The sequence below is a fragment of the Lineus longissimus genome, chromosome 12 (genome assembly GCF_910592395.1).
Source record: "Lineus longissimus chromosome 12, tnLinLong1.2, whole genome shotgun sequence".
NCBI lineage: Eukaryota > Metazoa > Nemertea > Pilidiophora > Heteronemertea > Lineidae > Lineus > Lineus longissimus.
Genome location: NC_088319.1, coordinates 11,820,275 through 11,847,934, shown reverse-complemented (window position 1 = coordinate 11,847,934; position 27,660 = coordinate 11,820,275). Strand labels below are relative to the sequence as shown.

General features: G+C 40.8%; 2 protein-coding genes across 3 annotated transcripts; one reads left to right on the top strand and one right to left on the bottom strand.

The window, feature by feature from the left end:
- Positions 1 to 270: 270 nt before the first annotated feature.
- Positions 271 to 15,277, bottom strand: LOC135496676 (neprilysin-1-like). Its single transcript, XM_064786135.1, has 21 exons — positions 14,901 to 15,277; positions 11,969 to 12,096; positions 11,118 to 11,174; positions 10,531 to 10,776; positions 9,808 to 10,010; positions 9,312 to 9,491; positions 8,655 to 8,741; positions 8,038 to 8,171; positions 6,743 to 6,836; positions 6,018 to 6,146; positions 4,868 to 4,966; positions 4,409 to 4,486; positions 3,985 to 4,088; positions 3,625 to 3,686; positions 3,355 to 3,406; positions 2,846 to 2,913; positions 2,407 to 2,537; positions 2,207 to 2,272; positions 2,012 to 2,110; positions 1,564 to 1,640; positions 271 to 1,265 (listed from the first exon to the last, which is right to left on the bottom strand). The coding sequence occupies exons 1-21, from the start codon at positions 14,978 to 14,980 to the stop codon at positions 1,166 to 1,168; spliced, it is 2,274 nt and encodes a 757-aa protein (XP_064642205.1). The 5' UTR covers positions 14,981 to 15,277; the 3' UTR covers positions 271 to 1,165.
- A 546-nt stretch (positions 15,278 to 15,823) lies between these two features.
- Positions 15,824 to 25,844, top strand: LOC135496678 (uncharacterized). 2 transcript variants are annotated; one of them, XM_064786136.1, is made up of 12 exons: positions 15,824 to 15,897; positions 16,738 to 16,864; positions 17,392 to 17,515; positions 18,261 to 18,388; positions 18,622 to 18,741; positions 19,145 to 19,224; positions 19,493 to 20,186; positions 20,645 to 20,802; positions 20,933 to 21,065; positions 21,501 to 21,620; positions 21,754 to 21,884; positions 24,343 to 25,844. In XM_064786136.1, exons 2-12 carry the CDS (start codon positions 16,789 to 16,791, stop codon positions 24,472 to 24,474), a joined length of 1,896 nt encoding a protein of 631 aa, XP_064642206.1. In that variant the 5' UTR covers positions 15,824 to 15,897; positions 16,738 to 16,788; the 3' UTR covers positions 24,475 to 25,844. The 2 variants fall into 2 exon arrangements, with proteins under 2 accessions (XP_064642206.1, XP_064642207.1); XM_064786137.1 differs by lacking the exon at positions 16,738 to 16,864 and having other exon boundaries at positions 15,833 to 15,897.
- The last annotated feature ends 1,816 nt before the right edge of the window (positions 25,845 to 27,660 follow it).

Below are 27,660 nucleotides of genomic sequence, written 5' to 3'. Positions count from 1 at the left end.
GCTTAAAAAATCAATTGTGGTCTTGTCTCTTTTAAGGGTCCCGTGTTTGAGATTGGGATGGTGTGCAACATTTTTGATATCAGCATCGCCGTCTTTACCCACAAGCAACTTTAATCTTATCACCCGCCAATTTGTCAAACGGAATTTCATATAAATTGTTGATACATATCGATACATGTATGCTATTGCGTGCTCGATATGATGTAAGCAAGTAATTCGGATCGGTGGGGAGATTTTTTATGAAAGCCAGTAATAAAAACAAACGAGTGATTCCTTATTTTGTTAATGTTTATTTCGGACAACCCCCGCCATCCCTTATACTGACCAATATAAAAAAACCATGTGTGGACAATGCTTTGAACGATTCTATTAATGAGAAACCTTTTAAGCTTTCTCATGATTCAATTATTAATCTATACATGTCCTGTTTTTGTGGTGTCTATCATGTCTTAACAATAACATTATTAATCCATTCAATCATTTCCGATGCATGGGATCACTCTCTTATTTGAGAATCAAATTGAAATTTAAAAGATCGGCAAAGATATATGCTTTGCATATTGTACTGTCGTACATGTACTGTATATGCACGCTCAGCCTATGGACACTTTGTGCTGTTTATACATTATATTACATGTACATAACATGTACCAACGTCCCGTTTCGATGAACAGTTGAAAAAATTGTCATGGAAATTAAAAAATTAAAACACCCATCAACTGCTTGAAGAAGGCACTGTAATTGGTAAAACTGACTTTGAAATGGGCTAATCTAGCTACGTATACATCTCTTCTGTCAACTGGCGAGATGCACAGTCAAATTAGAGTGATAAAAGTCCAATTCGCCGCTTTCCTCAAGCAACAATGTGGGACTTTTTGACAGGTATAGACCAATTAAAAGAGAGCTGTCATGCTTGTTCGGCACAGACATCACGGCCATTATCTCATACGCGGTTTTGATTGGTCAAAACCTGTCACTGACAGCAAGTCCTACATAATTTCCGCTTGAGGAAAGTGGCGAATGCGTGTATCTTCTAACGTCTGTACCGAGGGCTTGTTGGTATCAGTACATCCTTGTTCATTACGTACAGTACGGTACGAGTTGAGCTGGTTGGTGACCGCCTGGCGAAGTCTGAAATATTCTTTCTCGAAGTGGCGTTTTCATCTCACCACACTCGACACTTCTTCTCTGGGTTCATTGGTGAGCCAACCGGGCAGTTAAATGCTGCGGCAAATTCAGGCATGTTGGATACCGTACCAATAACGCTGGAAATACAAATGTTCTCTATTTTGGGCTTATTTGATGATGAAAATGAAAAACAACTCTCTGCAAAACTTGATAATGTGATAGTGTTTTTTTTACTATAGCATACTACATACTACATACATACGTACATGTACGTTAAGTTGTTAGTCATGACGTAAGAGTTAACCTGCTTTTGAGTAGGTCTCTCCGAAAAATTTTCTTGACGTGAGAAATATGTGCGACATAGGGTTTTGTCTGGTGAAATCCTTATTGCAATTAAAAGCAGATGGGGTGCTGAAATCAGTTCTGATAGCTCACCGGTATCTATTAGGACTATGTCGCCAGTTTGTTATAGCCATCAAGAAGGATTCCGGACGTTCTTTGCTGCATCTTATCTGGAATTAAATAATATGTACTAGTAGTGTGTGTGTAGTTCATGATTACAATATCTATATGCATTATTCGCGTTAGGACACGACTCAGGGGTACCTGTGGATGGGAACAACCCTTTTCCAGGCGGGAGCCGAGTTCAAAAAGGATATGTAGAACAAGGTATTGGCCGAGCTACAAGGAGTAGCCCGTTACAATAGGCTTCCACAGTTTCACTTTTTCTTACACAGGCACATTCAGGTAATGGATTAAGGTACAGGACGAAAGTGACCAAGGACGATCGTTTTAGTAAGTGTTCAATAAGAATATTTTCTTGTACACACCATTGTTTTCGGGCAGGATGTTCCTTTCCACCCGCTTTCGCTCATGACCTTACCTGGGCGAAGTTGACGAAAAATAATTGATTCCCTGAGAGGTCGACACCGGGTAATCTTGGTTCCTCGCTACCCCTCGAGGACACGTAATTTCTGTATGCCTGAAAGATGACGAAATTATTTTAAAGGATTACGCAGTTTGTTTACCTTCGTAGTTGTTTCCGTGAAAATGACACACGCCCCTCACGTTCACTCACCCTGAAAGCCTCCATTAGACCGCCATTGTCTGCGATATTCTCCCCCTGGGTGTTGATGCCATTAAGCTACGGAAAGAAAAGGAGGAACTAATGACATTAAAATGAGAAATGGGAATTAGAGTCACACGGACCTTAAGCTCAAGTTTGGCATCATTCGTTAAAAAAATTCATTCAGTAAGTAACTCTTAATATCAACTCACCGTCATATTAACCTCCTCTACTTTATAACTAGAATACTGATCAATGATGCATTGGGCTTTCTTCTTGAAGTTCTCAACCGCCGAAGGTGTCCACCAGGGAACCAAATTACCATCTTTATCTGTTTGACGACCTGTTGTAGAGAAACGGGTGATGGTGCACCACATTTACGAACGATGAAGTACGAAGTATGTAGATGTATATCTTATCGACAATTTTATGTGAAAACGTGAAATTTCCTTTATTCGTTCGATGACTTACGAGTGTCGGGGAAATGAATTCTAACAGGACTTGAAAACACAACAGACTGTCTTGACTTTCGTCATAGTTCATCGTTCACACGGATTGCGAAACCTGCCGACTGACGAACAAATTTTAATTTGACGAATCGACAATACATCGACGATGTGTACAAACTGAGGCGTGAATTCGAGCTCGTACCTTCATCGTCAAATCCATGAGTTATTTCATGTCCCATCATTAAACCCACGCCACCGTAGTTGAGGTATCTGAAATAGAGAGTAGGCTTCTAACATAATGTTTCGGAATCATGTTTTGCGGGATTTAACTTTATATTTAGATTTTACGAAATTATTTTAGAACAAGAGGCTACTTTCCTCATTTATCGAAGTATGCCCTCAAGCAAAAGTTAACCGTAAATACTTGCATACTCCATTGTGATAAATATCCTGAATAAACGAAATGATCGAGAGGTAAATATCTTCAATGTACAGTACGTGATATGTCTGCAGCATTGTAAATATGCACAATATCTTCAATGTACAGTACGTGATATGTCTGCAGCATTGTAAATATGCACAATATCTTCAATGTACAGTACGTGATATGTCTGCAGCATTGTAAATATGCACAATATCTTCAATGTACAGTACGTGATATGTCTGCAGCATTGTAAATATGCACAATATACATGTAGAACGAACACTCACTTGGGATATTCTAGATGAAAATATGGTGGCTGGAGGATACCAGCCGGAAACACTGAAAAGGATGAATGGGGTGTTCGTTATTTCTTATGGCGTTGAATTATGGTACTAGTTTACCTCTGTGTAAAACCAGTCAATGAAGAAAGAAATCAACATTTTATTGCTTCGAAAACAATTTTTAAAACGTAACAAAAGTGATTACAAAAATGGATTTGGGCCTCACAACAAAAAAACGGGCCATGGCATGACTGCTGAAACATAACAACAACGTACTTATCTGATTTGAGTTTGGAAAATAATATGCATTCACTGCTGATGGATGAACAAAAGGCCATCTGAAGAAAACAAATTAACATTTGTTAAAGTGATCTTTTCGAACGGAAGAAATAGCAAGTGTGAGTTTCCCCATACAAACAGTGATTTGAGGTCAAAGATCTGAGTCAAACATGTTAAAGTACTTTAACGAAAAGCAAGTCGAAGAAAGTCGTGCTTAGGATCGATAGCTTATTGAGTTCTCTAACAACATTTTATTCCTACAACAAGGAGTTAAGAATGCCTCAACCTATCTTGATTAATTAAATTCCTTGATTTTTACCAAAAAAGTGGAAGGTGAGAAAATACCTCAGAACCTACTCTGATTTGTCCACCTTTTCCTGTATCTCTGCTATGTTATTCTTTGCATACACACTCTTGATAGCGATATTTGTTTCGAAATATTTGTTGGTGATCACCACTATCTGAAAAAGACCGATTCTGCGGAATGATACGAAAAAAATACAGCGCCGCACTTTCACTGCGACTTCCATGTATGTAATGCTGATTCGACACGAATGCACTGTGCGTGTTGTAGAGAAGAAGGGTAACCTGATCATAAAGCAAGGTTGGCAATAACAATTCAGGCCGTCATTCAATTACTTTCTATAGAGCGATTTCATTGGTCACCCGTTTATGAATGTGCGTCTGACGGATTTCCCGCCCTATTTGGTCGGCAGTGAAAGGAGGAGACTCGGGGGTGATGTTCACCAACGGTATTAAGTCGACATGGCAAAATACCTACATCTTCGTATTTTTCATCCAGAGCCGTATCATTCATAATGAAATCAGGGTAGGCTACCCTTGGCAACAGGACAGCTGCCTGAAATTAAATAATGCAAAAATATCATGAATTTGAAATTTCATTTTGAATTGACGGCACCAATATTTATAAAGGTAAGACAAAAATACATCTTCCTTTAAACACAATACGAGGCAAGTATGTCGACGTGTCATCAAGTGATTTGCTATGCCACATAGTCGACACTCATCTTATATATATACCTGTTGCACAGGAAATCAGAGAATTTTAAAAAAGTCGTCGACATTTACATACGTCGTACTTGGTCGTTTATGAACACTGCAAGACCTCTCTATTTTCTCTACCCCCTCTTGCATTACGACGACGAGTTGATAAATACGAGTAAAATTTCCTCTGCCCCCCCCCCCCCCCCCCATGACTATAGTAGTCAAAATACTAAACCTTTTCCTTCGCGGCCTTTTTAGTGACGTCGTCCATCCAATCATTTTCATCAAGAAATTCGTTGAATGCCGCTCGGATGTTTTCTATCATTTCTTCTGCCTAATAAAACCAAACAGGAGCAGAAAAATGCATAATCATCAGTGAAGAGCTAGATATCGATTTCCTTTCATTTCGCCTGTCGAAAGGATGTTGAGTGTTTGTTGTTGCAAGATCCTATTCACCAATAGCATTCCGCGATAATGACGTCACTGCAGCTGCTGCCCTCTATTTCCCCATCGCTGAATTACAGGCAATGTCGGACAAACATGCGCTTTCGTAATGGATTCAGGCTTTCTAACTAGGGCAGTTAGATTCAATCTGGCACATGTCCGAGTGTTGGAAATACTACATAATTGTTCTGAATATTTCTCTCTCTGACTCTATGGTATCATTCATGCTAAAAACAATGCAGGGTCAAAGATAATTGACTTTGAAATAAGCTAAAATGCGTAGAAATAAGTGTCGATGTCCGACTGTCACGTGACTAAAACGTCATCAATATCTTATTCAAATGACCTTGTGAGCTATAAATAGTAACGTCGCGGAATGCTATTCCCGTAGGCAAAACTGACTGAAACTGGGTCTCCCAGATATATGGTCCTGTGTAGAATTGGTTAATTTCTGGTGACTGCCGAATTTAGCCCTTTTGAATGAATCGGCACTGGTATCTCCCCAGCTTTCGGAAATCCTTGATTTATCATCCATAATCAAAAGAATTATATATCGATGGCTCAAAGAAGATTTCTCACGACTAACGTTTCGGCCTACTTTGTACATTTTCTCGGGCTGTGAAAATGAACCTTCTAATTTCCTGTATAAAAGTCTGGCGCCGATCAGTAAGCTAGACTCGGCCAGCCTGATGAACATGTCATATTGTAGACAATAGGGCCTAATGGGGTTCCATTCACAAAACTCGCGTATGAATTGATAATGCACCAATTGCCACAGCGTTGATACCGACTGAGGCGCCCGTGAGGTCATTGTATTGCTCCGACGACGTTCGCTTTAAAGTGTCTGGCGTCTCATATTCAACACCAAATAGGAGGAAGAAATTGTAATCAGCATTCCCCTACAAAATAATATGAGACTTTCAGAATTTTTTGTTACTTACAAGGCCTTTTGCCTTCTCATCAAATTTCTTCTGGACGAATATCCGGCCAACAGCACCACCCAGGTACTTTTCGGTGTAACCGGCGCAAACCTCCCACCGTGCCCTTTCTCCGCTAGAACCAGTAATTTCCTTTGAACAAAAAAAGCAAGAATGAAAGAATTAAAAGAAAAAGAAAGTACTTCTCCACAGATTTTTGCCAAATACATGCACAGGTTTATTTTGAAAGTTTCACACTCGCAAAGTGACGCAATTAAAAAAAAGTCAGTAACTCACTAGTGCCGCCATCTTGGATATCGGCATCCTGAGATTCAGGGTTTCGATAATCCTACGTCATATTTACTGCATCACCAGTTCAAACTGTAAGTCTTATTCAGGCCTATTAAGTGCCGCCTTTTAGAATAAAACGGTTTATTTTACCAAATTAACAAAGTATGATCTTTGTAAATAAATTCTTACACTCTATGGTGTGTTTAAGGTGATTTTATGGAGAACTATAAATGTCGCGTAGGGCAGCATTCATTTTCGCCTGCTTTAATAACACGTTGGTGATGCGATAGCCTCTTTGCAAATCGAAAAATTGTTTCCTATTCTATATCCGCGGTAATGCTTTTCAATATAGTGGCAACTTACTAGTACTAGAAGTGTTCACGTTGTAGGAAACTAAATCAGTGCCTCTAGCGTCAAGTGCGAAAGTTTACAAAACTGCAATATTTGCCTCCTGTTACCTTCTTGTAAGCACTTAATGGCTTCTTGTATTCTTTCGGCAGTCGGTCCATATTTCCCTTTACTCGCCTCCAAACAATGTAATTTGCCACAGTTCTGGAAAGGAGAAACAATATATGACGTGACATAATGTGCCTTCAGACTCTGTCACGGAGCGATTTTCAAAAAGTGAATGGCTTCAGACACTTATATTTCCACTTCAGTGAACAAGGTGAATAATTTGTTCAAACACCTACATGTATATAACCATACACTGGTAGGAGGCTTTTTCCGACTTCTTAATGGTTTCTCCTACTTTTCCTAGTTTATCCGACATGAGTCCGACATTGTCCGCTTTTCCCTAAAAGGTCAGATTTCTAGAAAACCTGTGAAAAATACGAGGGCTTTCCAAAATAGTTCTCGATCACAAAGAGCAATCCACCACCCCCTCAGATAAATAAATTTGGTGTTAAGAATAGATACCTCAGCTTTCTATCATTAACCATCGTAAAATAATGTTAAATTTCTTCAAACTTGGCATTTAAATGCTTATTAGCTTTGGCCAAATTGAGGTGATGACTACTTTTGAAAAACGCCCCAAGGGAGCCATCACGGCGATAATTTCTAAATCGAAAGTTTAGCAAAAAGGCAGGCCGAACCAACAAGAAAGGAACGAGATAAGTTGAAGAAATATTCGAAACGGATCAGACTGCAAAACTTCAAAGGATTTTATTACATCTCAGGTAATCAATTGTTTTCAATTGAGCAATGGAAGAAGAACGTGTATGGAGAAGGCGGAATATGGAATCATACCAACCAGCTCTGATGTTACCAAAATTACATCTGGCAAACACTAGGGCCCTCTGTAGGTGCCATCCTATTCTATGGCGAGAGGTGGTTATATTTGTCATGGCGAGGAATATTACAGGACTCGCTAAAAATGATGGCATCTAGAATTTTTTAACTTGATGAGAAGGTCTCTTTCCATCGAGCCGAGTGACCGCACAGCGCGAGTGAAAATGGATGAATGAAAGGAAATTTGGCCGTAAAACTTAGGAAGTGACTATTTGGCAAGCCCGGCTTACCAAACAGCGACTTTTTCTTGTCCTGAATGGAGAGCCGAACTCATTAATATTAAAGTAAAGTCTCCAGCTCGCCAAACAGGGTAGATTTTTTACCTGTTTGGCAAGCCCGGCTGGCCGAACAGGGTGGCTTTTTAGTGCTGTTTGGCATGCGGCTCTCCAAACAGGACAAAAAAAGATGCCTGTTCGGCGAGCGGCTTGCCAAATAGACCCGGCCTAAAACTTATGCAATGTACCTTTTAGGTGTATAGTTTATCAATTTGAACATAGCTGTGAGATATGCTGGTTTCCTAACTATAACGAGGTCTGTGTCATTCGAGGTGATGTTTGCAAACGCGAATACTCCCGTCATGTATCTTCCCCAATCAAACTGAAAGTAAAACAAGACATAATTCGTATCCATGCACACGACGAGTTTCGATATAGCCCTCAGCACTCACACATAATGTGGTATTGAGGCATTCTAAAACACCTTGATTGCAATGTTGTGTGTAAACTGGACCTCATTAATTCGCGCCAAAGTACCGTACCGTGTTGGAATTGATGGAACTCGGCCACGACCGAAGAGAGGTTTCAGTATGCTTTGTGCAGACAATTTGTTGATTTTCTATGTATAAACAGAACTGAGAATACATCATCTCTGAACTAGAATAGATCAGAGGTCAAAGGGCCTTAGGTTTGGGCCCAGGTTTTAGCCCCCCCCCCTCCGGTTTTGATTTTGGTACAGAGACACGCTAGTATGGTGTCAATTCGTTAAGTAATAATGCGTATGTTAGGGGAAATAAAACCAATCATTGATCAACAAGCCCTGATAAAAGTTACACCACCAATTGATGATTTCAAGCATACGCACCTCTGAGTATTTTTCTCTGAGCTCTTTCACTGTCATTTTATTGTACATTTTCTCCAAGTCCCTCTCGTCTTCCTGTCGGGTTTTAATCTTTGAAACAAAAGTAACACAAGTGTTTTTTTATATAGAATGCTAACATAAGACCACAAGAACACACTTTTCAAATTTTTGATGAGACTTCAGCATCTTGTTTATCTACAAGAGATAGACACTTACAACAATGATATAGTCGAGGTCATGCCATTGCTTTCACAACTGAAGGACTGTTACACTTGCAGGGCCGATTGTGGTAGCGATGTACGTATTCCTCACATCAGTCCGATTATGGTTCAAACTAGTAGTCAAAGCTCGTCTTAAAAAGGTTGAATATATAGATATTAACTACCGTAACGATACTATAATTATAGGTTATCATCAAACTTTACACCAGTCTTTGACCCCGTTCTGTCCTTTCAGTAGATGACCCCGAATGAGCAGCTCAACCAGCGCAAGAATCTGTAGTGAGCATTTCTGACCGGTACCGATTTATACAAAAGGGTGGAGTAAAGCCTGTAGATAAAACCGACCTGCCTAGAGTCTCACGCCGATATTGGGGATCGAACGAGGGATCTCTCGACTCAGAGTCCGAGCCACTACTAACTCCTTAGCTCCTTAAATTACCTTTGCTAATTCAATCTCCAAGTCCACCATTTTCTCGATCTCCTCATTCGCTTGACTTGGATCTGCCCCGAGCAAGATTGCCATGGCGGTGGCATACTTCTCATATGACTTTAAAGAAGCGTCGTCTCTTCCATTGAGGTAGTAATCTCGGCTTGGCATGCCAAGGCCAGCCTCCCCTATCTTACGAAAAAGAAGACAAATGACGAGCAAAAGACGCTACCAGATGAGCAACATGACAAGCTGGAGTTGACTCTACCAGTCCTATGGCCAAAGACGGAGTCACCAGGCTAATAAACGCAAATGGCGCATAAACCGTAGTGGCACGCAAAAAAATGGCCTCGTGCATAATAACTTCATTGCTATTTTCCAGAGCCACCACTAAATACAAAAGGTGTCGAACCCCTTTGATGTAGCCTTAAGTTAGAATTGAAGTCAGTGCCAGAAGAATAACCGCAACTTCTCTGGATTTTCCCGCACCGAGACCCAACCCACCTACCGTGTTTATGTGAGAGTCGGACTGCTTTTCATCAAGTTTGACCCGCGTCCAGAAGAGGGTATCAACGCCTTGTGTCCTTGACTTGATCATCAGGTCCACCAAGTCAAAATCCTCCTCGCGCCAGGTTTTGTTGATAACGGGCCAACCACCAAAGTAGGAAAGGTGATCCATCAGAGGTGCTATTCCACGGGCTTCCGTTTGGGCTGAAATAAAAAAACCATGTTCGGAACAGATGTTTTAGAAACGGCCCCTCCGGCCGAAAGGTGTTCTATTTTGATCGAATCAAATGCCGGAGTCAAGCGACCTTTTCGATCTCCCATCTATCATTTTGCCGGACAATCATATCAACGAGCCATGACAAAGGGAAAACTACATATCGGGTGTTATCATGATATGTTCCCCCACGGCTAGTTTTCATCTTTGGTGTGGCAGGGCTATATACACGTAAGTCACTTGCAAATCTCTCAAACACTGCAATCATAAAACCTGACGGGGGAGTTCCAGGTATATAGTGCATGATGTAATGCATGACATTGTCATATTAGAGGGGCTATACTAGGGAAACGATTTAGGGTGCTTGGGCACTTGATGGACGTCTCTTCAAGAATCTATTCGAACTTGCGAGTGTAATACATGAGTGTTGGCCAGAGGAGACGAGAGGCGAGAAAGTTTGATATTCAAAAACAGTTGAAACTATTTCTAAACTTGAATTTATTTGCTTACTTCCATTCAGGCATTCTTTGTAAAGATCTTTTGCCTTCGCAACCGCCAATGGATCTGTTGCGTAAACGGGTTCCTCCAACGACGCTCGAACAATCGCTCTCACCTCTTTCCGAAGAACACCGAAGCTGGTCGTTCGGGAATCTTCGCTAGGTATTCGGTGATTCCGATTCCACTGGCCGCACGCGAATTTAAAAAAGTTGTCGCATGGTGATACATCTCGATCGATACCGTTGATAATTCTTGACGCTGGAACCAACAGTATAGGTCAATACGTAATCTTTCGTATGAGTGATTTACCAATGTACCGAATATTTAAGTTTAAAGTTACATTTCAATCTGCTTTATATTGAGGACTTCGTGGCAGTTTCTGTGCTGAGAGTGCAGAAGGCCCCGTTCTCGGCCACATTGAAACAGGGGAATCAGGGAAACAGTGGATTCGGAGGACCTGGGATCGGTCTGCAGGCGATATCAATGACGTCATATAAATATGGAACCAGAGACACCGTTTACCGAAATAATGCACGAGTGATAGCTAGCTTGCCACTGACGTTGTAAACAATTCGATAGCTTAAGACTTCACTCCCTACCTGCATTTATACACCCCTCTGAATAACAAATATCACCTTGCCTGTTTGTTGTTGATGCTGAGGGAAAAAGAAAGGTTTTATCAGTAATGCAGGGTTATTAGGACAGATATACATGAGGAACACACGACATCTGTGTGTCACAAGTACCAGTGTTGCTCACATCAAGTTTATTGCGATCAGCCTAATTATGCGAACGACATCTTTGAGAGAAGTGCAGCAGCGGCATCCCGCCTAACTCACTACAACAGGAAGTCCACCCGGCCATTACCAGCCGGAAAAAGCTCGCTGTCCGTCTTGTTTTGCCAGGAGAGCTCGCTATAAGCATGCCGTCAGCAGGGTGCCAAGGCGTCACCAAGGCCGTCGCCAAGGCCGTCACCAAGTACACCAGCTCCAAGAAAGCTGCCAAAACACATTGTTTGGCAAACCGACTCAAACGTCCTTCAATTAGATATTGCATACACTGTGAATCCGTTAAGAATGTCCGTCTATTTGCGCAAAATTTGCTGAGGACCATCCCATGAACAGTGATATGACTTGAAAATCAGTGGCGTCTGCCAGTAATCAGTTGTTACACATGATATCAGATTGCCTCACAGCTTTGCTGGATTGCTAACCAAGTGTAGCTAAAAATATCATTGCATTATTTTTATTTTATTTATTTATTCGTACACGTAGTTAGCACAATTGAAAAAAAAACAAGTGGAATTTCGTGCAGCGTGTGTTTATACATTATATAGGCCAATACGTAATCTTCTATCCATTATCCCCAAAATTATTGAAATTTGATCGCAATTTAAACATTATTTGTCAATTTTTTGTGATTGAGTGCCTTTTACCGCTGACAAACTTACCTATAACTATAACTGCAATGATAAGTACGAGTATGAGAAAGGCTGCCAATGTGATGAATACGATTAACTTCTTTTCCAAACTGCTCCGTCGTTTCCAACAACGTTTCTCATTCTTCACCTTGTCGTATCTGAAATCGGAGCGTAATCTGGTTATAGTTCGAACTAACGTTTAAGGGGTACGCTAGTTAAAGCATTTCAGTTGTCTGATTTACCGTCCTGTAAACATGGTAAATTTATTACATGCATGTACATGTATATTCTTTCTCCTGAAAGGGAGGTTTTAATGAATAATTAAAATAGGCAGATGAATACTGCCTGTAATATACTGCCGGTACCACGCAATACTAGGCTGGCGTGTAAATATTAACCAGGTTACCAGAAGAAGAGAAGCATGCGATAGCACAATGAAAAAAACTAAAATTCTTTATGGAATAGATAACATCACACACACAATCTATGTAAACAAGCCACTCAGAGCATTTTGAATTGTTCATCAATAGTCTAATGATTCCTAAGAATGCCGACTTACATTGAATCGACCTCCATCGTTCACCTCGGGATATAGTATCACAAAGCGTTGGGAAAATAAATGGAGAGGCTTCGACAGTAAATGGAGAGGTTTAGATCACACCTTGCTACGTTTGCAGTTCCGAACAGCATCGCAGAAGTCATTTGTTTGAATAGCATTCCGCGATAATGAGGTCACTGCAGCTGCTGCCCTCTATTTCCCCATCGCTGAATTACAGGCAATGTCGGACAAACATGCGCTTTCGTAATGGATTCAGGCTTTCTAACTAGGGCAGTTAGATTCAATCTGGCACATGTCCGAGTATTGGAAATACTACATTATTGTTCTGAATATTTCTCTCTCTGACTCTATGGTATCATTCATGCTAAAAACAATGCAGGGTCAAAGATAATTGACTTTGAAATAAGCTAAAATGCGTAGAAATAAGTGTCGATGTCCGACTGTCACGTGACTAAAACGTCATCAATATCTTATTCAAATGACCTTGTGAGCTATAAATAGTAACGTCGCGGAATGCTTTTGTAATATAGCCTATACACTATTTATGTCACTTTGCAGAAGAAAAAGAGGAATCTCCTTAAGTGTCGTATGTAGGCCTATATATACTATGCTAATCCATGTCATTTGTCCTAAACATTAAGTACCGCAAACCAGATTCACCACTAATTTGCGCTTTTCATCTGAATTAGGGATGAGCTAGTGACCTTGACTAGGCATCAATTGATAATTATACCCAACATCATGAGCGCAACTACAATTTATTAATGCATTATAGAATTGCCAGTATTGTTGCCCATCTACACATTAGCCTAATTCTATTGAATTTGTATCCGTGCGGCAATCAAAAGGGCCTATTAAATCCAAAAATACCGTTAATTTATAGCGCCTGACACAAAACTGCGTACACCGAGCGACCAATTTATGATTATTTGTGCCACAAATACAGTGGAGGAATATACTATTATGTTGGTATCCAGTAACTATCCAATTAGGCCATAACCATTAACTTCCATGAAACTCTTCTTGCTCTCATGGAAATTGGTGATCGACAATACACAACTACGAACGGAGACTGCATGATCACCGACATGTATTTGTGTTTGCCGATTTGGGCCCAATCGACCCCGTTGAAAGCTGTCTCGTGGAGGTCGATGTTATGAAGGTTTGCGCCGATAACCCTTTGATAAGACAGCAGAACAATGGGAATTTGGGCCTAGGTGCGAGCGGGCTTTGTTTGAAGACAACAGACCATGGGCTAGCTCTACCGCTCTGCATTTCAGACTACAAACCAAAAAAATATAACACGTTTTAAAGTGTGGAAAAAGAGCATTGAAGGTATATTACAACGTGGGAAGCTTCTTGAGATCTCTCTGCGAGAAATCTCTGGAGACTCGATATAGCTCGGGTACCTGGTCTGTTAAACACCAACAGTCAACATTCTTACACGCCTTTAAAGATTAAGGTTATTGGAGATCAGTGGATTTTTTTCAGATCTTGGGAATCTATCGTGTCCAACTTCACAAATAACATAAATTTTCTAAGCTTTTAACGTGAGGCTTTGTATGTGACCCGGTTACAGCTCTCCCTATTTCATTCTCAGGCCAGTTGGGCCATGGGGACTACTACCATTGGTCCTTCTTTTCCATCCTCGCTTACACATACCTTACTTGTCAAAAGAGTAATACTGTACAATCATGCACTTCTGACTCCAAGCAATTATGGCCATCTAAACTTTGAGAGAGTTTACGTAGGCCCAACTTCAAAGGATTGTGTCAGTGGTAGTTATATAGGCAATCTCTTCTACCCCCGGAAATGTTTACATGGACAAGCTCCAAAGGAGGTGCATTCACCATTGACCACTTCAAAGACCACATAAATCGGCTGTGCCCCAAGGATGTGCATTAGTCACTTCAGAGCAATTAAGACCTGAATCTTTATTAGCTCAAGAAAGCCACATGGATCTTTCGTATCTCAGGGAGTATTACTTGGGCTTGACTTCAAAGGATGTGTATAAATTGGTCACTTCAAAACAGCATAGGCCCGAGTTCAAAATGATGCGCATTGGTCTCGGCACTTAAAATCCATTAAGGCTACTTGAAGACTTTGTACCTCAGGGAGTGTTTACATAGGCCCGACTTGAATGTCTACTCTGTCATATCGATAGGTTTCTGTCGCCCTAATTCCCTGATGAAATAACGATTATTGTTACGTTGCTCTGTGCATCAACTTGACAAAGTCAACAGCAACACATCACAAACAAAAGCCTGACAGCAACAATTTCCGCCAGTCAGCCGCGGGTGCTGCGTGCCTGAGCCAACAAAAGCCCAGTATCAAAGCTTTCGAAGTCCGCGGGGCTGGAGTCCATCTCCCAGCCGGGGCATGCTGAACAAAACTCGGACTCACCCACTGCCAATGCCACTGTCTTGGTCAAGCCCCTTCGGAAGGCCATCACCTTTGTCTCGATAATCCACCGGCCCGTCCATCCTGGGCCTGCTGCTACCAATATCAAAAGCAGCTGCGAAGTAGAATCTTTTCAGGCCAAATGAAATTTTCCGCCCGCTGCCTGGCCGCAAGCGCTCTTTATGAATTTAACGGACCAGCAGTCCGAGCCCCCTGATCCTTTCGCTAACAGACACACAGTTTTGGCCAGGACTGTTGCATTCAATAAAAATTACACTCCAGACGCAGTGGACCGGTCTCGTTCCTCAGAAGGAGAGCCAATTAGGATGATGCAATGGACTGCCCCGGGAGTCTAATGTGTCCGCGCAGCTCTCGGGTACTTTCTTCAATTGACAATGATGGACAGATCGTAGGAATAGCATAAATGAACAATACAATTGGAGAGTAATGGAGCGCTACCTGTCTGCGGGTTGCCACACTTGAATAGAAACACCCGGGTTATCTATGTTATGTATTACCGTACAACGCATATGCTGTTTTCATTGAGAACCCAGAGTTTTCTTTCACTTGGCCTCATTAAGGCCTAAAACCTGTTTTCTTCATCTCGATTCGAGGAGGTGAAAAAGTTCATTACGAAACTGTTGTATTATTGCTAATTAAATTATAATTTATTGTATAAACATTTAGTATATAGTAAATACCAGCAGTTATTTAGAGGCTGTATTCATCTGGTTTATGGTGGATGTTAGCCGTTATCTTCCACAAATTCTGGTTTTAGAAATGTATGCGACCATTTTGGTAATTTTCACACTGGTGATTTTGGGCCAAACCTATTTTTTCGCACGCGGGCTGATTTGGCTGAGTTCACTCTAGTTCATTTGGCGTTTATACGAGAGCGCCGCCTATCTTTAATTGATTCAACTGTACGGAAGTAAACAATATGGCGATTTGATAGCAGAAGCATTTTTTTACTCTCAAAACGTCTGATATTTCGTCTCTGGTGCGTTAACTCTCCATAATCAGTTAATAGGTCCAATGATTGTAAAGAAATTGATGTTTTGAGGAATGGCAGTGGTTGGAAATGTGGAACATGACGGTTTGAAAGGGGTGTTTTGTTGAAGAATCTTCGCGTTTCTCACTTTCTATGCTATATTATATAGGCCTATATTATATAGTATATAGGCCTTCAACAAAATGCAAGGTGACGGTCCAGTTTGCACCATGCAACATCAATAGTTAAGTTGGTCAAATTGCACTGCATGCTACATGACATGCACACACCAGGCTTAGGCTATTGGTGTATCAATTTTCCCAATTGCTACATGTTTCAACTCTCTGTGGAACTTGCAATTTGGACTAAAAAATATTGGAGCATAAAAAATATCATATTATAAAAATATAATGCATGATATTGCATTTTGGTGCAAGTAAGTACTGATCAAAGGACAAGATTTTACAAGAAAAATACTAGGCCTAGTAAAAACTGTTTGCCTTGGCTGATTGGCACCTCTGATCAATCAGATCATGACACAACCACCTAACAGTGATTAATCTTTGGTCGAATGATTATTAGCCTACTGTGTGACGTAATTCTGATAAAGGCTCTCTTAGTCCTACATGAAATAATTTTCTTTGGTCTATTGATTGAATGTTGCTCCATGGTACTAGAACATTTATGCTAGATACTAGGTAGGCCTACCTCATTTATATAGTGCCAGTTTGATTACATCGTAACAAGTACCTGGAGCATCATCAGCTTTTACATAAGCTTTTACTTAAGCCTTCTGTCTTGATTCATAAAACTGTAATAATAATCAATACAGATGTTGGTGTCATTCAGATTTTTCAACTGACGCGCGTCCATTCGAAGACACATATTTGTAATGCCAAAATGAACGCCAAAAGAAAGAAGCAAGCCACCTACATCACAATAGCCTTTTTCTTCCTACTTGGAGGAATAGAATATGGTAGGTTGATAGGTTAAATTGCAGAGACAGTCTAAAGGTCTGTTGTGAGTACTGGTACATTTTTATCAGGAATAGCCATGTGGTTCTGTTAACTGTTAATTATAAAAGAACGTAAGAGGTCCCCACTGTATGCATTACACTGGCACTGCTAGTGCTACACACTGTCAAGCTCCTCACTGGGTATTCCCAGTGACTGATGTAAAGGGTGTACAACAGCATAGGCCTTCCAGCTCGGGCATTTTCCAGTTCATTTTCATCACAAATGACAATTATTAAAGATTTTTTTATCGATACGTGCAAATGACGTAAATGGTAAACACAATTCTGCATGTAGGTCTGTGATTTTGATAAAATGGAAACGGTATATACACAATTCTACATTGTAGGTATGATTTGATAAAATGGTAAAAAAATCTTAATGATTTTTGGAGGGTACATAAACGTATCCCCAACTTCTGTTTTTTTTCTTAATTTTCAACTTCTCTGAGAGTACGTAACACGTAAAATTTTCAAACTCGTGATTTCAGCCATCATCATGCCAACACTCTGGCTGTACCTGAGCGAGCGATTCGATGCCCAGCCATACTTCCTTGGCATTGTCATGTCTGCATTCAGCTTCATGGGACTTTTCAGTGGACCAATCATGGGGAGGCAAGTTCCATACAATGTGCATTCCTCAGGATCAATGCTGGAGTTACTTACTTACTTAAAGTTATAATATGATGTGATTAACAACTTTGCGGAAATACGTCCGTTTTTAATTGTTGATCACAAATGTAAAGCTCAAATTTTCCATTTTTGATTAGATTTGTTATAAAATCGCTGAATGTGAACCACCGCGACGACGAAAATGTTCATGTTGTGATGTCATCAACGAAAACGGCATCGTCCCGGCGGGATTATACCATCAATTTCTAGAAAATGTGCATTTCGATTCGAAAACCTTACCGATTTATGAGAAAGTGACGTAGTCATTTGTCAAAAACAGCTAAAACATATGGTGAAATTTGACACGAGTTACCATAGGCACCACCATTTTGGCTACTTGAAACTTGAAATCTTAAAGCAATTGAGCAAAGACGTCATGGGAAATGAAGTGAATGCCAAGTTCAATGGTGGGAACAGTTTCTCGATCGCTACATGTTGGATTAAGGCTATCTGTCCTCTGCTGTGTTTGTCGTATGAGAATATTACAAGGAATGTGAATTGTTTTAATTATTGCAAGTCTGCTAAAGACGGAAAGTTTTCTCTGGTGCCGGCAGGGCAGTGGCTTGTGTCATTTTCATTGAAACGAAACGACCACCAAAGTAATCAAACAGCGTAGGCCTGGAGGAAAAATACACTGTTTTTACACTCTAAAATAGGGATGTAGACAAATCAATCAATTTTGTTTCAGGATGTCGGACAAGACTGGAAAAACTAAATACCTCATCCTTTTTGCCAACCTGTGGGAGATCGGAGGGAATGTCATGTATTGGATGGGTTTCAACAAATGGTTCATCTTGGGTAGTCGACTAATAGCTGGTGAGAATTTGAATTTTTTTAAGTTTTAAAAAGGTCCGCCGTTTGGTGTTACTGGTGATTCAGGAAAGTAGAAGTGCTATAATGCATGATGCCTTAGCACAGTTATCAGGCAAAAAATGGTCATCAATTGACGAAATTAGTGACATTGTTCAATGGATTTATAGTTGAATCGATCAAACGACATAATTTCCGATCAGGGATTGTAAATTTTAAATTATACGTAATACTTTCAGGTGTGGGGACTGGTGTTGGTGCTAGCATAATCGCTCAGGTTTCTCTGGCCACCACTCCTGAGGAGAGGACGGGCGTCTTATCTATCCTTATGCTTTGTAGGCAAGTTGGCCTGCTTTTTGGTAAGTTTAATATGTTATTCATAATGAGGGCTAAACCATCTCGAGAGGTCTACACCCAGGCACTGATATACCAATACTATACGTGTTACACATATTTCTGTCTATGAGAATGAGTAAAAAAATTACACTCCTTAAAAGCCTCATTATTTTCTTGTATTGCAATAAATACAATGTCTTTTCATGTCTACTTATGCTGCAACTCCTTCTGCATTTTTTGGTACCAGATACACCTCATATTATTTCATGCAGCGATCTAAGGAGTGCAGGTGAAATCTTCCCAACAGATGGGTGTTGGGAACAAAAAAAGGCATCCAAAATTGGTCCTTGCCCAAATTACAATACATCCATTTCATCAGTGTAAAACGTAAAGCACTTGTCTCATTTTGATTCTTGTACTTTTTAGGTCCAGCTTTTAACCTTTTTCTGCGGTATTGTGATTTTAAAATTGGATCCTTTGTGGTTGATGCCTATACAGTTCCCGGGGTGAGTAAAATTACAGTGCATGATCATGTTGGCATTGGTGCTAAAGTTTGCCTCGTTTTTGAAAGAGACGTTAAACCAAGTCTGTAAAACCAGGTTTGACCTCTCTCATCAGGTTTGACCTCTCTAATCAGGATACCTCTCTAATCAGGATACCTCTCTAATCAGGACACCTCTTGATTAAGGACAGCACTTGTCAGGCGTCAGCACTTGTCTCGAGGGCGTCCTTAATAGAGAGGTTCTACTGTATGTCTATTCTTTCCCATTCCAGCTCTTCATGGCGATGTTGTGGGGCTTGCACGAGATAATGGTAATATGCCTCTACTTCGAATTGAAAGAACTACAAGAGCAGGAACAGATCAATACTCATATAAAATACAGCAACAGCGATACAACAATCGCTAACCTAGGCAGCGACTATTCCTCACTTTCGACGATCGCAGGGCAAAGCGCCACGCCATCACAATCTGTCACAACGACTGGAGAAAATAGTGACTCCTCGCGCTCAAATTTAACAATATCTGGTGCTCATTTACAAAATCGGGACAGAAATTTACCGCCGCCTTTTTTAGATTCGCCAACCAGGCAGCAAATTGGATCGGATTATATGCAACAAGGGGATGTTTCATCGGGGGCTATTCAGACGATTGACTGCAAAGTTGGCAGGGAAGTTTTCCAACAGACAGATCCACCAGTATTAAAAGTGGTGGGTGACGGTTTTGAGGATTCCGATTCCGGTCATCCTGACTACCTTAGTAGATCTGCGTCAAAAACGAACGACATGATTGAAACGGCCGAACGGTATATGACCGTCAACACGACAGGCGACGCGAACCGTGCTAATGGTCTTATACAAAATACTGACAGTCCATTGTCACGACCTCATAGCCATTCGCATACAGCGATCTCTACTTATAGTGTGGAAACTATAAAACCATTGGGAAGATGCAGTCAATATATTAATGGTAAGGCTACTGACCATTCTATAAATTCATTGACGGGCCATCAAAAAATTTACATCAGAATTCTAAAGACTGTTACTCAAATGGGTTTGAACTTTGCTGCATACGTTCATTTCTATCAGATCCACTGTCAATGGGCCTATGACGGAACTCCGATCTCTTGAACATCCACAGGCCATCAGTGGATCTACCATTGGCCATCATAGAATCTATGATGGGATCCCAGTGTAATCATCATAGATCCACCCATAGGCCCATCAATGGTCATGCATAGACACTTTTGCTTGTGTACAAATACTAAGTTTCAGCAAATTCGCATGCTTAACTGCACTACAGCACTTTGTATAACTGCATTTCTATTTTCCTTGACCAGTTATTACGAATGTCATACTCCTTCAAATGATAAAAAAATCTTGGTGTTGGAAAATATGCAAATTAAATTTGAATCGCTTTAATTTCAGAATACATGAGAGAAGAAATAGTTGTGATCCTGTTTGCGGTGTTTGCGAGCTTGTTCAATCAGACGGGTTTAGAGGCATTGGTGACTCCACTGACACAGCGATTCCTCAATTGGAAGGAGCTCGAGAATAGTATGATGTACCTGATCGCAGGAGCTGAGGTATGCCGATTGGGGGAATATAGAGTTGTTTCACGTGTCCCAAGTTACATGTTATTTTACGCCAGCGTTGTCAGTGACAAAGTTCGCTTTGAACACCCTGGCCCTGACCTCCTTCTTTTGGATGTTACAGGTGTGTTTGGTGTTCCTGATTGTGCGCTGGCTGAGTAAGTGTTTGACGGACTGTACTCTCATACTCGGAGGATTTATCGTAGAGGTCGTAGCTGTGTCCTGGCTGCTATGGTTCATGCCGAACGCTCAACCGAGTAAGTCATCATCATCATCATCATCATCATCATCATCACCATCATTACCATCATTTCAGTTTTGTGCCGCAAGTCTTTGTTTGAAGTTTTCTTTGTCCGAATTCAGACTGCGTGACTAAATTTAGAAACCTTAAGAAACTTGAAATACATTGACATGCATGTCTATTTGAGGACGTGGCGAAATAAGAGTGCCTGTGCATTTTTATGTGTTGCAAGCACAACAGGTCATTTCTCAAACTTCCAACCGTACTCGTCAGTTACAGCCATTGTTTTGATAAACATTCAGAGCAACTTACATTTAGATAAGAAATTTTCGGCGGGATGAGAGATGTTTCCATAATCCAAATGCCTGTTTGTGTAGTAGGTTTCCGCATTTAGAAACCGTGGCAAAGTTGTCCCTCATGACTTTAAAATTGCCCATTTTCTTATTTTCAGACTCCCAGAGTAACTTGGCTCCATTTATCGTTGGTGTGTTCCTTGATTGTTTTGGTCTGCCCTTTATCTTCACTTGTAGTATATCACTGTACTCAAAGGTCACGAGTAAGGAAACACAGGGTAAGGATTATAAAGCATTAGCTTGACAAAGTTGGACTACAAATACCAAGTTTCAGTGACTAGCTATGACTTGGCCATGAAATTTTGTACTTTGGAAACCTTGACCAGAATTCCTAACTTTCTCCATCTTCAGGTTTCAGCCACGGTTTGCGACGCAGCGTGACAGGCCTTGCCACGATAGCCGGGCCACTTTGGTGTGGTTCCCTTGTCAACAATTTGTTCCTCTGTTTGGGTGGGACTCTTGGTTGCATGGTGGTTGCATTGGTAAGAAAAGAAAACTTTTGAATTGTTCCTTAAAGTGATACTAGGATATGATTTACAACTTTGCGGAAATACGTCCGTTTTTAATTGTTGATCACTAATGTAAAGCTCAAATTTTCCATTTTTGATTAGATTTATTATAAAATCGCTGAATGTAAACCACCGCGACGGCGAAAATGTTCATGTTGTGACGTCATCAACGAAAACGGCATCGAAGCGAGCCGTCCGGGCAGGATTAACCCTCACCGAAAAGCAGTGTGATATCAGTCAGGATTCAGTCAGGTTGCAGTGTTACCTCACATTTTTATGGCAGTGTTGAAATCAGTGGAAAGCAGTCATAGGGAGTGTTTTTCAGTCACGCAATACCAAAGCATACAGATATACAGCAATCAAAAATAGAGGTTAGGGAGTCATAAGCAGTGGTAAGACAGTCAAAATCAGTGGTAAGGCAGTCAAAAGCAGTGCTCATTTAAATATTTAGGCTGACTGATTTCCACTGCTTTTGACACTGAAAATGACTCCCCACTATGCATCATGCACAGGGCTGGCAGTGGGGTTCAGTGTTAATTTAAATATTTCGCAGCACACTGAATCCACACTGAAACACCACTGATTTTGACTGCCATTTCCAAAACCTCTTGGAGGCAGCAGTCATTTTCAGTGTTAATATGAATAATTTATTTAATGGCATGCAGGCACGGATGCCGAGAAAGGTTTGGGGGACGTGACCCCCCTGTGCTGATGACAACCAAAGAAATTGTTCGAAAAAGCAAAAACTTCTAGCGAACTGTTACTTTTGCTGTCCTATTTTAGACGGTGTGTTTGCGTCCAATATGGCAGTGATGACGTCATCTGCACAAATAGAGGACATCGCCATTGTATGATGACGTGACACAGTAAAAAGATGACAAATTCACGTCCTTGACCTACGTCAGTGTAAACTTTGTCATAATGACAGTGGTCAGATGGGGTTACTAGACAATTGAAACGACACATGGCACATAGCTACTGTCAGTGATGTCAGGGATTGAAGCTAGATCAAATTGACCTCCAAATAAAGTAACTGCACGCAGCCTGTAGAATAATGATCTACTGATTGATGTGTATTGAGCTCCCATGCAGATAATTTGCAGTGTATGCATACATTACAATTAACACCTATAGGGCCTACAGTAGATGCATGAAGATACATGCAGATATCTTGCAGTGTATGCATGCATTACAACACCTATATGCTATAGGGCCTATACAGCCTTCTTGATTTGCTGAAAATACAACTTCAGTGTCTGTCGAGATTACCCTTTTTGCATTCATTTGGCTCCTTATGTGTTCCAATTCAAACTGACTAAAACTCCCCTCTTCTCATGTTGAAATTCGGGTAAATATCGAGAAATATGAAGAGGTACCATGATTTCTTGAATGTTTGACTATCAAATTCAAACTTACTAGCTTCCTGTCTCAGGTTGCATTATGGGTGATATTTAACACTGAATTTGACTGCAATTACCACTGCTTTACACTGCCATCAAGTCTTAATCTCACCAGTCATAAAGCAGTGGTTTTCAGTCATGTTGAAAATGCCACGCGTTTCGATCAGAGTTGGAGAAGTGGAAATCAGTGGTCTTTCAGTCATAGGCAGTGTTTTTGAAATACGTCGTTCATAATGATATGCAAGTGGCAGTGCTTTGCAGTGGTCTTTCAGTCAAAATCAGTGGTTTTAAAACATTAAGAAAAAATGATATGCCTAAGACAGTCATATGCAGTGGGGGTTTCAGTCAAAAGCAGTGTGATGCAGTCATTTTCAGTGCACTGCCTTTCGGTGAGGGAAACCATCAATTTCTAGAAAATGTGCATTTCGATTCGAAAACCTTACCGATTTATGAGAAAGTGATGTAGTCATTTGTCAAAAACATCTAAAACATTATATGGTGAAATTTGACACGAGTTACCCTTTAAATCTCAAAGCGCCTCATCACTGACATTGACGTTGTTACTTTCAAACTGATATTGCAGTATCTCCGTCTTTTCTTACACACAAAAACCGAGATACAACATCTATTTGAAAGTCTTTGGTGTCATGACATCACTACAATTTAGCGGGGTATATAGGCTCCTCATCTGCATAAGCACATCGCTTCAGCTTAACTGTGGAAAACAAGTGTGGATCAGATCAAGCTTGAACCAAGACTCCTGGGCCGGTTCTCACAGGGATTAAACCTGGACCTTAGGAGTGCTTAGCAGGGCAGTAGCAGTGCTTTAAGTTGTATGTAAGGTCCATAGAAGGGCCTTGTGTAGAGTCTGAGGCCGACTTTGCTCGTAGAGGTGGCTGGCCATGACTCGGCAAGGTGGAAGATACTCGTAGATGTCGTTACTGATTTCGAAAGGTGAAACAATGAAAGAGAACAAATCTGGTTGTATCGCTAAGCCATCAAAGTTCTCACAATTCCTTTTGATATTTCAGCTGCTCACCGTGTTATCGTTCCGCCACATGAGACGGCTAGAGTTACGAAACCAAGAAGAAGAGGCTGAAGCCCGTGCAGAAGCAGAAGAGAAAAAAAGGGACAATTCTGAACGCCAACCGCTACTTCTGTGATAGTGTCCTGGGGAGAGTTGGTGAACAATGGGATGTCGTCAGCCCTTGGAAGGGTCGATTGCTACTTGTGATAGTTCTTTTGGGAGGGTTTTGTGAACAATAGGGTGTTTTGGCATTTAGCGAAAGGGCGAAAGTTGAAAATTCTAAGCGTCTACTGCTACTGATGTGATAATATCAAAGCACAGCCCAATGAATCAAGGGTAAGTAAGGGGTTAAAAGATTGTAAAATGTCCATGTTGGGTTTGGTAGAAGAAGACGGAGTTATCAAAAGGGACAGAAAGGTAAAAAAAACTTCAGAATTTTTATCACCTCACAAGTTCGCCACCCTGTACATCAATGCACTACAAATGTTCAAGGTGAGGTGAACTTGGAAGTGGAAGTTTGCTACCTATCAGTCTCTCCGAGACCTCTTTGGATTTCTTGCCGCTTCCTCTGCCTGAATCCTTTTACAATGTTTTGACCCCTTATACTGACACTTGATTCAGTGGCCTGTGGTGAAAGTTTATCGATAGAATTTTGTTAGCAATGTTTTTGCAGCATTCCATGTGAGTCTAGTGTCATACAGGGTGAGCCAAAATAAATTGTATCCTAAGGTAAAAGGTTGATACGTCCAGGATCATTCTTGACTCACCCTGTAGTAGTTTGCAGTATTTGATTGATTGAACATGAGAGTGGGACTATTATTAGAATTTAATCAATGTTTAATTTTGATGAAATGACTGTAGATGACTTCAGTAGTTGTATGTACAGCCTGTTTAATCAGGAACAATCTCTCCTTAAATCTCCTTAAATCTCCTGCCTTTCTGAGTCATTGCCACCTCTCTGAGCACATCCAGCCTCACACTAAAGGCCACCTCTAACCAAGGCCCTTGTTTGGACACAAACTAGAACCTTTCTATGAAGGACACAAATGGAACTGGCAAATGCTCTCCTTGATAGAGAGGTGTCCTGATTACAGAGGTCAAATTGTACAAAAATTATCCATTCGGGGCCAAAATCACTGTCCCTAATAGAAGGGTGTCCTGATCACTGAATCCTGAACTGTGCTGATATCTTATGTGGTGTAAATATTATCATTATTTATAATTGTTCTGTTCTTATTTGTGGCAATATGCCCTATATGGGTATTAAGAAAATGATAGCATTTATAATCTCAGGCAGGGTATAATTTGTTGAGTATCCTGTCAGAAGCTATGAAAATATCAAAAGTAAAATGATTTACATGTATCATTTTTTAGTACAAATAAAGAAAATCTATATGGGTAGAAAGAAAATGATAGCATTTATAATCTCGGACAAGGTATAATTTGTTGAGTATCCTGTCGGAAGCCCTGAAAATATCAAAAATAAAATAATTTACTTGTATTATTTTTTAGTACAAATAAAGAAAATCTTGGTAGTATAATCTTTTATTGTCCTTTTTCTTGTAACCTGTGGATCGATACTAAGAGATTATATGGCGATGCAAATTGTATCAATAATAGTCTCTATGAACATGGCATGGCATATAGTCCTGATTGTCCCTTTGGTTGTGACATTGTCTCTCTTGATGTGTCTCATCTAGCCCAAATAACTCTAAATGCCATTGGGCAGGCAGGTTGCATAGATGGTAGAGATTGGAAGCAGGTACTGACGACCAAACGGAACATGTCTCATCAGACACTTGTAAACAACCAAACACTTGGGAATCTGTCCAGCTGACCAATGTCGCATTTGATTGTGCCGATGCAATACCTACGTTTTGGTGTCTCCTCCAGTCTTGTGACCAGCAATACACCATATGTCCTCTCGTGTTGTGACTAGCACAACATGTCCTTGAGTTTGAGACGACTGTCTCCAAACAGGACGAGGGAAAACTCCAAGGTTGTGACTGTCTCTTAACAGGTTGTGTCGCATGACAACCAATTTACAATCGGGAACAGGAACATCCTCGAACACCAGAATCGGTCGTATACTCCTCCTCTCGCACACGTCACCAGCTTTGTCACTGGTGCCGAGTAGTGTTGTGCTGGAGTTCAGGGTGGGACAGGTACATGTAGGGCGCTTACCAGATCCTGTTTTAAACCGCTGCAATAAGAGGAAAATGCTGATGGCAAGGTCTCGGTAATATGGTTCCATCCTCCTCTACGGCTGTGAAAGCGTGGTCGTCTCCGGATGTGTCTATCATGCCCGTCAATATCATGATTGTTAGTAGGCTTGAAGGTCGCAAAAATATGGATTGTTGTCTCTGTGCACACGTCTCGTCTCATTGTCCTGATATGTAGTGACATACATGGATTGTCTGTATGGTCTCTCAGGTCGTCTCTGGATGTGTCTTGCATGTATTGTCTCAGTGCAATCATGGTCACTGAATTAAAAGTCTCACGAAAGTTAAAGTTAAGTTAGAGTTGCAATTACTCGTATGGTCTATCGATGCGACAAAGTCAAGTCGTCTTCGGGTGTGTGTGCCATGCGCCTCAATATCATGATTGTCACTGGCCTTTGAGGTCGCCATGGTTTCACCAACCGTCCCATCGGTCGCATAGGTTGCGACATACTCGGGCTTGCTTGTATGGTCTTTCAAATCGTCGCTGGGTGTCTGGCGAGGCTTGTTTTAATGCAATGTTCACCGGATTAAAGGTCTCAACAACTTGGTTTGTAGTCTTTATGGACACGTCTCGTCAGTGTGAGACTCTCAATCCAACCAGGTTAAAATCGTCTCCTGGTATGTCTATTGGGTGATATGAATAAGGACCAGCAAATGCTTTTACTTCAATTTTGTACAGAAAGGCCTTGTGTAAATGTACATGGAGTTTTAGATAAAAGCATTTGCTAGTCTTTATTCATATCACCCAATGTCATGATTGTCACTGGACTTGGAAGTTATCAATAACATGGTTTGTTTTCTCCATGGACACTAACCGTCTCATTAGTTTCCTAGGTTGTGACATACTTGGAGTTGAATGTGTATGGCGCGTCTTGTCTCAATGCCATGGCCACTGGATTAAACGTCTCAACAACATAGTTTGTAGTCAATATGGACACATTCATCTGGTCGGTCTCTGAGGATGTGACATACTTATCGCTGTTGCGCGGTCCTGCAATGCAAACAACTCAAAGTCACCTCTTGATTGTGTCTTCATGCGCCTCATTGTCATGATTGTCACTGGATTCGAAGGTCTCACCCAAATATAATTTGTTGTATCT

Bases quoted from the DNA above. Each gene is read 5' to 3' on its own strand.
- LOC135496676 (XM_064786135.1), bottom strand. From the start codon at position 14,980: ATGGACGGGCCGGTGGATTATCGAGACAAAGGTGATGGCCTTCCGAAG. The intron at 4,089-4,408 runs GTAGGTATTTTG...GGTCTTTTTCAG, and splicing joins TGGATGAAAAATACGAAGAT to ATAGTGGTGATCACCAACAA. The intron at 1,266-1,563 runs GTGAGCTATCAG...TTGTATTTCCAG, and splicing joins CATAGTCCTAATAGATACCG to CGTTATTGGTACGGTATCCA.
- LOC135496678 (XM_064786136.1), top strand. From the start codon at position 16,789: ATGAACGCCAAAAGAAAGAAGCAAGCCACCTACATCACAATAGCCTTT. The intron at 19,225-19,492 runs GTGAGTAAAATT...TTCCCATTCCAG, and splicing joins ATGCCTATACAGTTCCCGGG to CTCTTCATGGCGATGTTGTG. The intron at 21,885-24,342 runs GTAAGAAAAGAA...TTGATATTTCAG, and splicing joins GTTGCATGGTGGTTGCATTG to CTGCTCACCGTGTTATCGTT.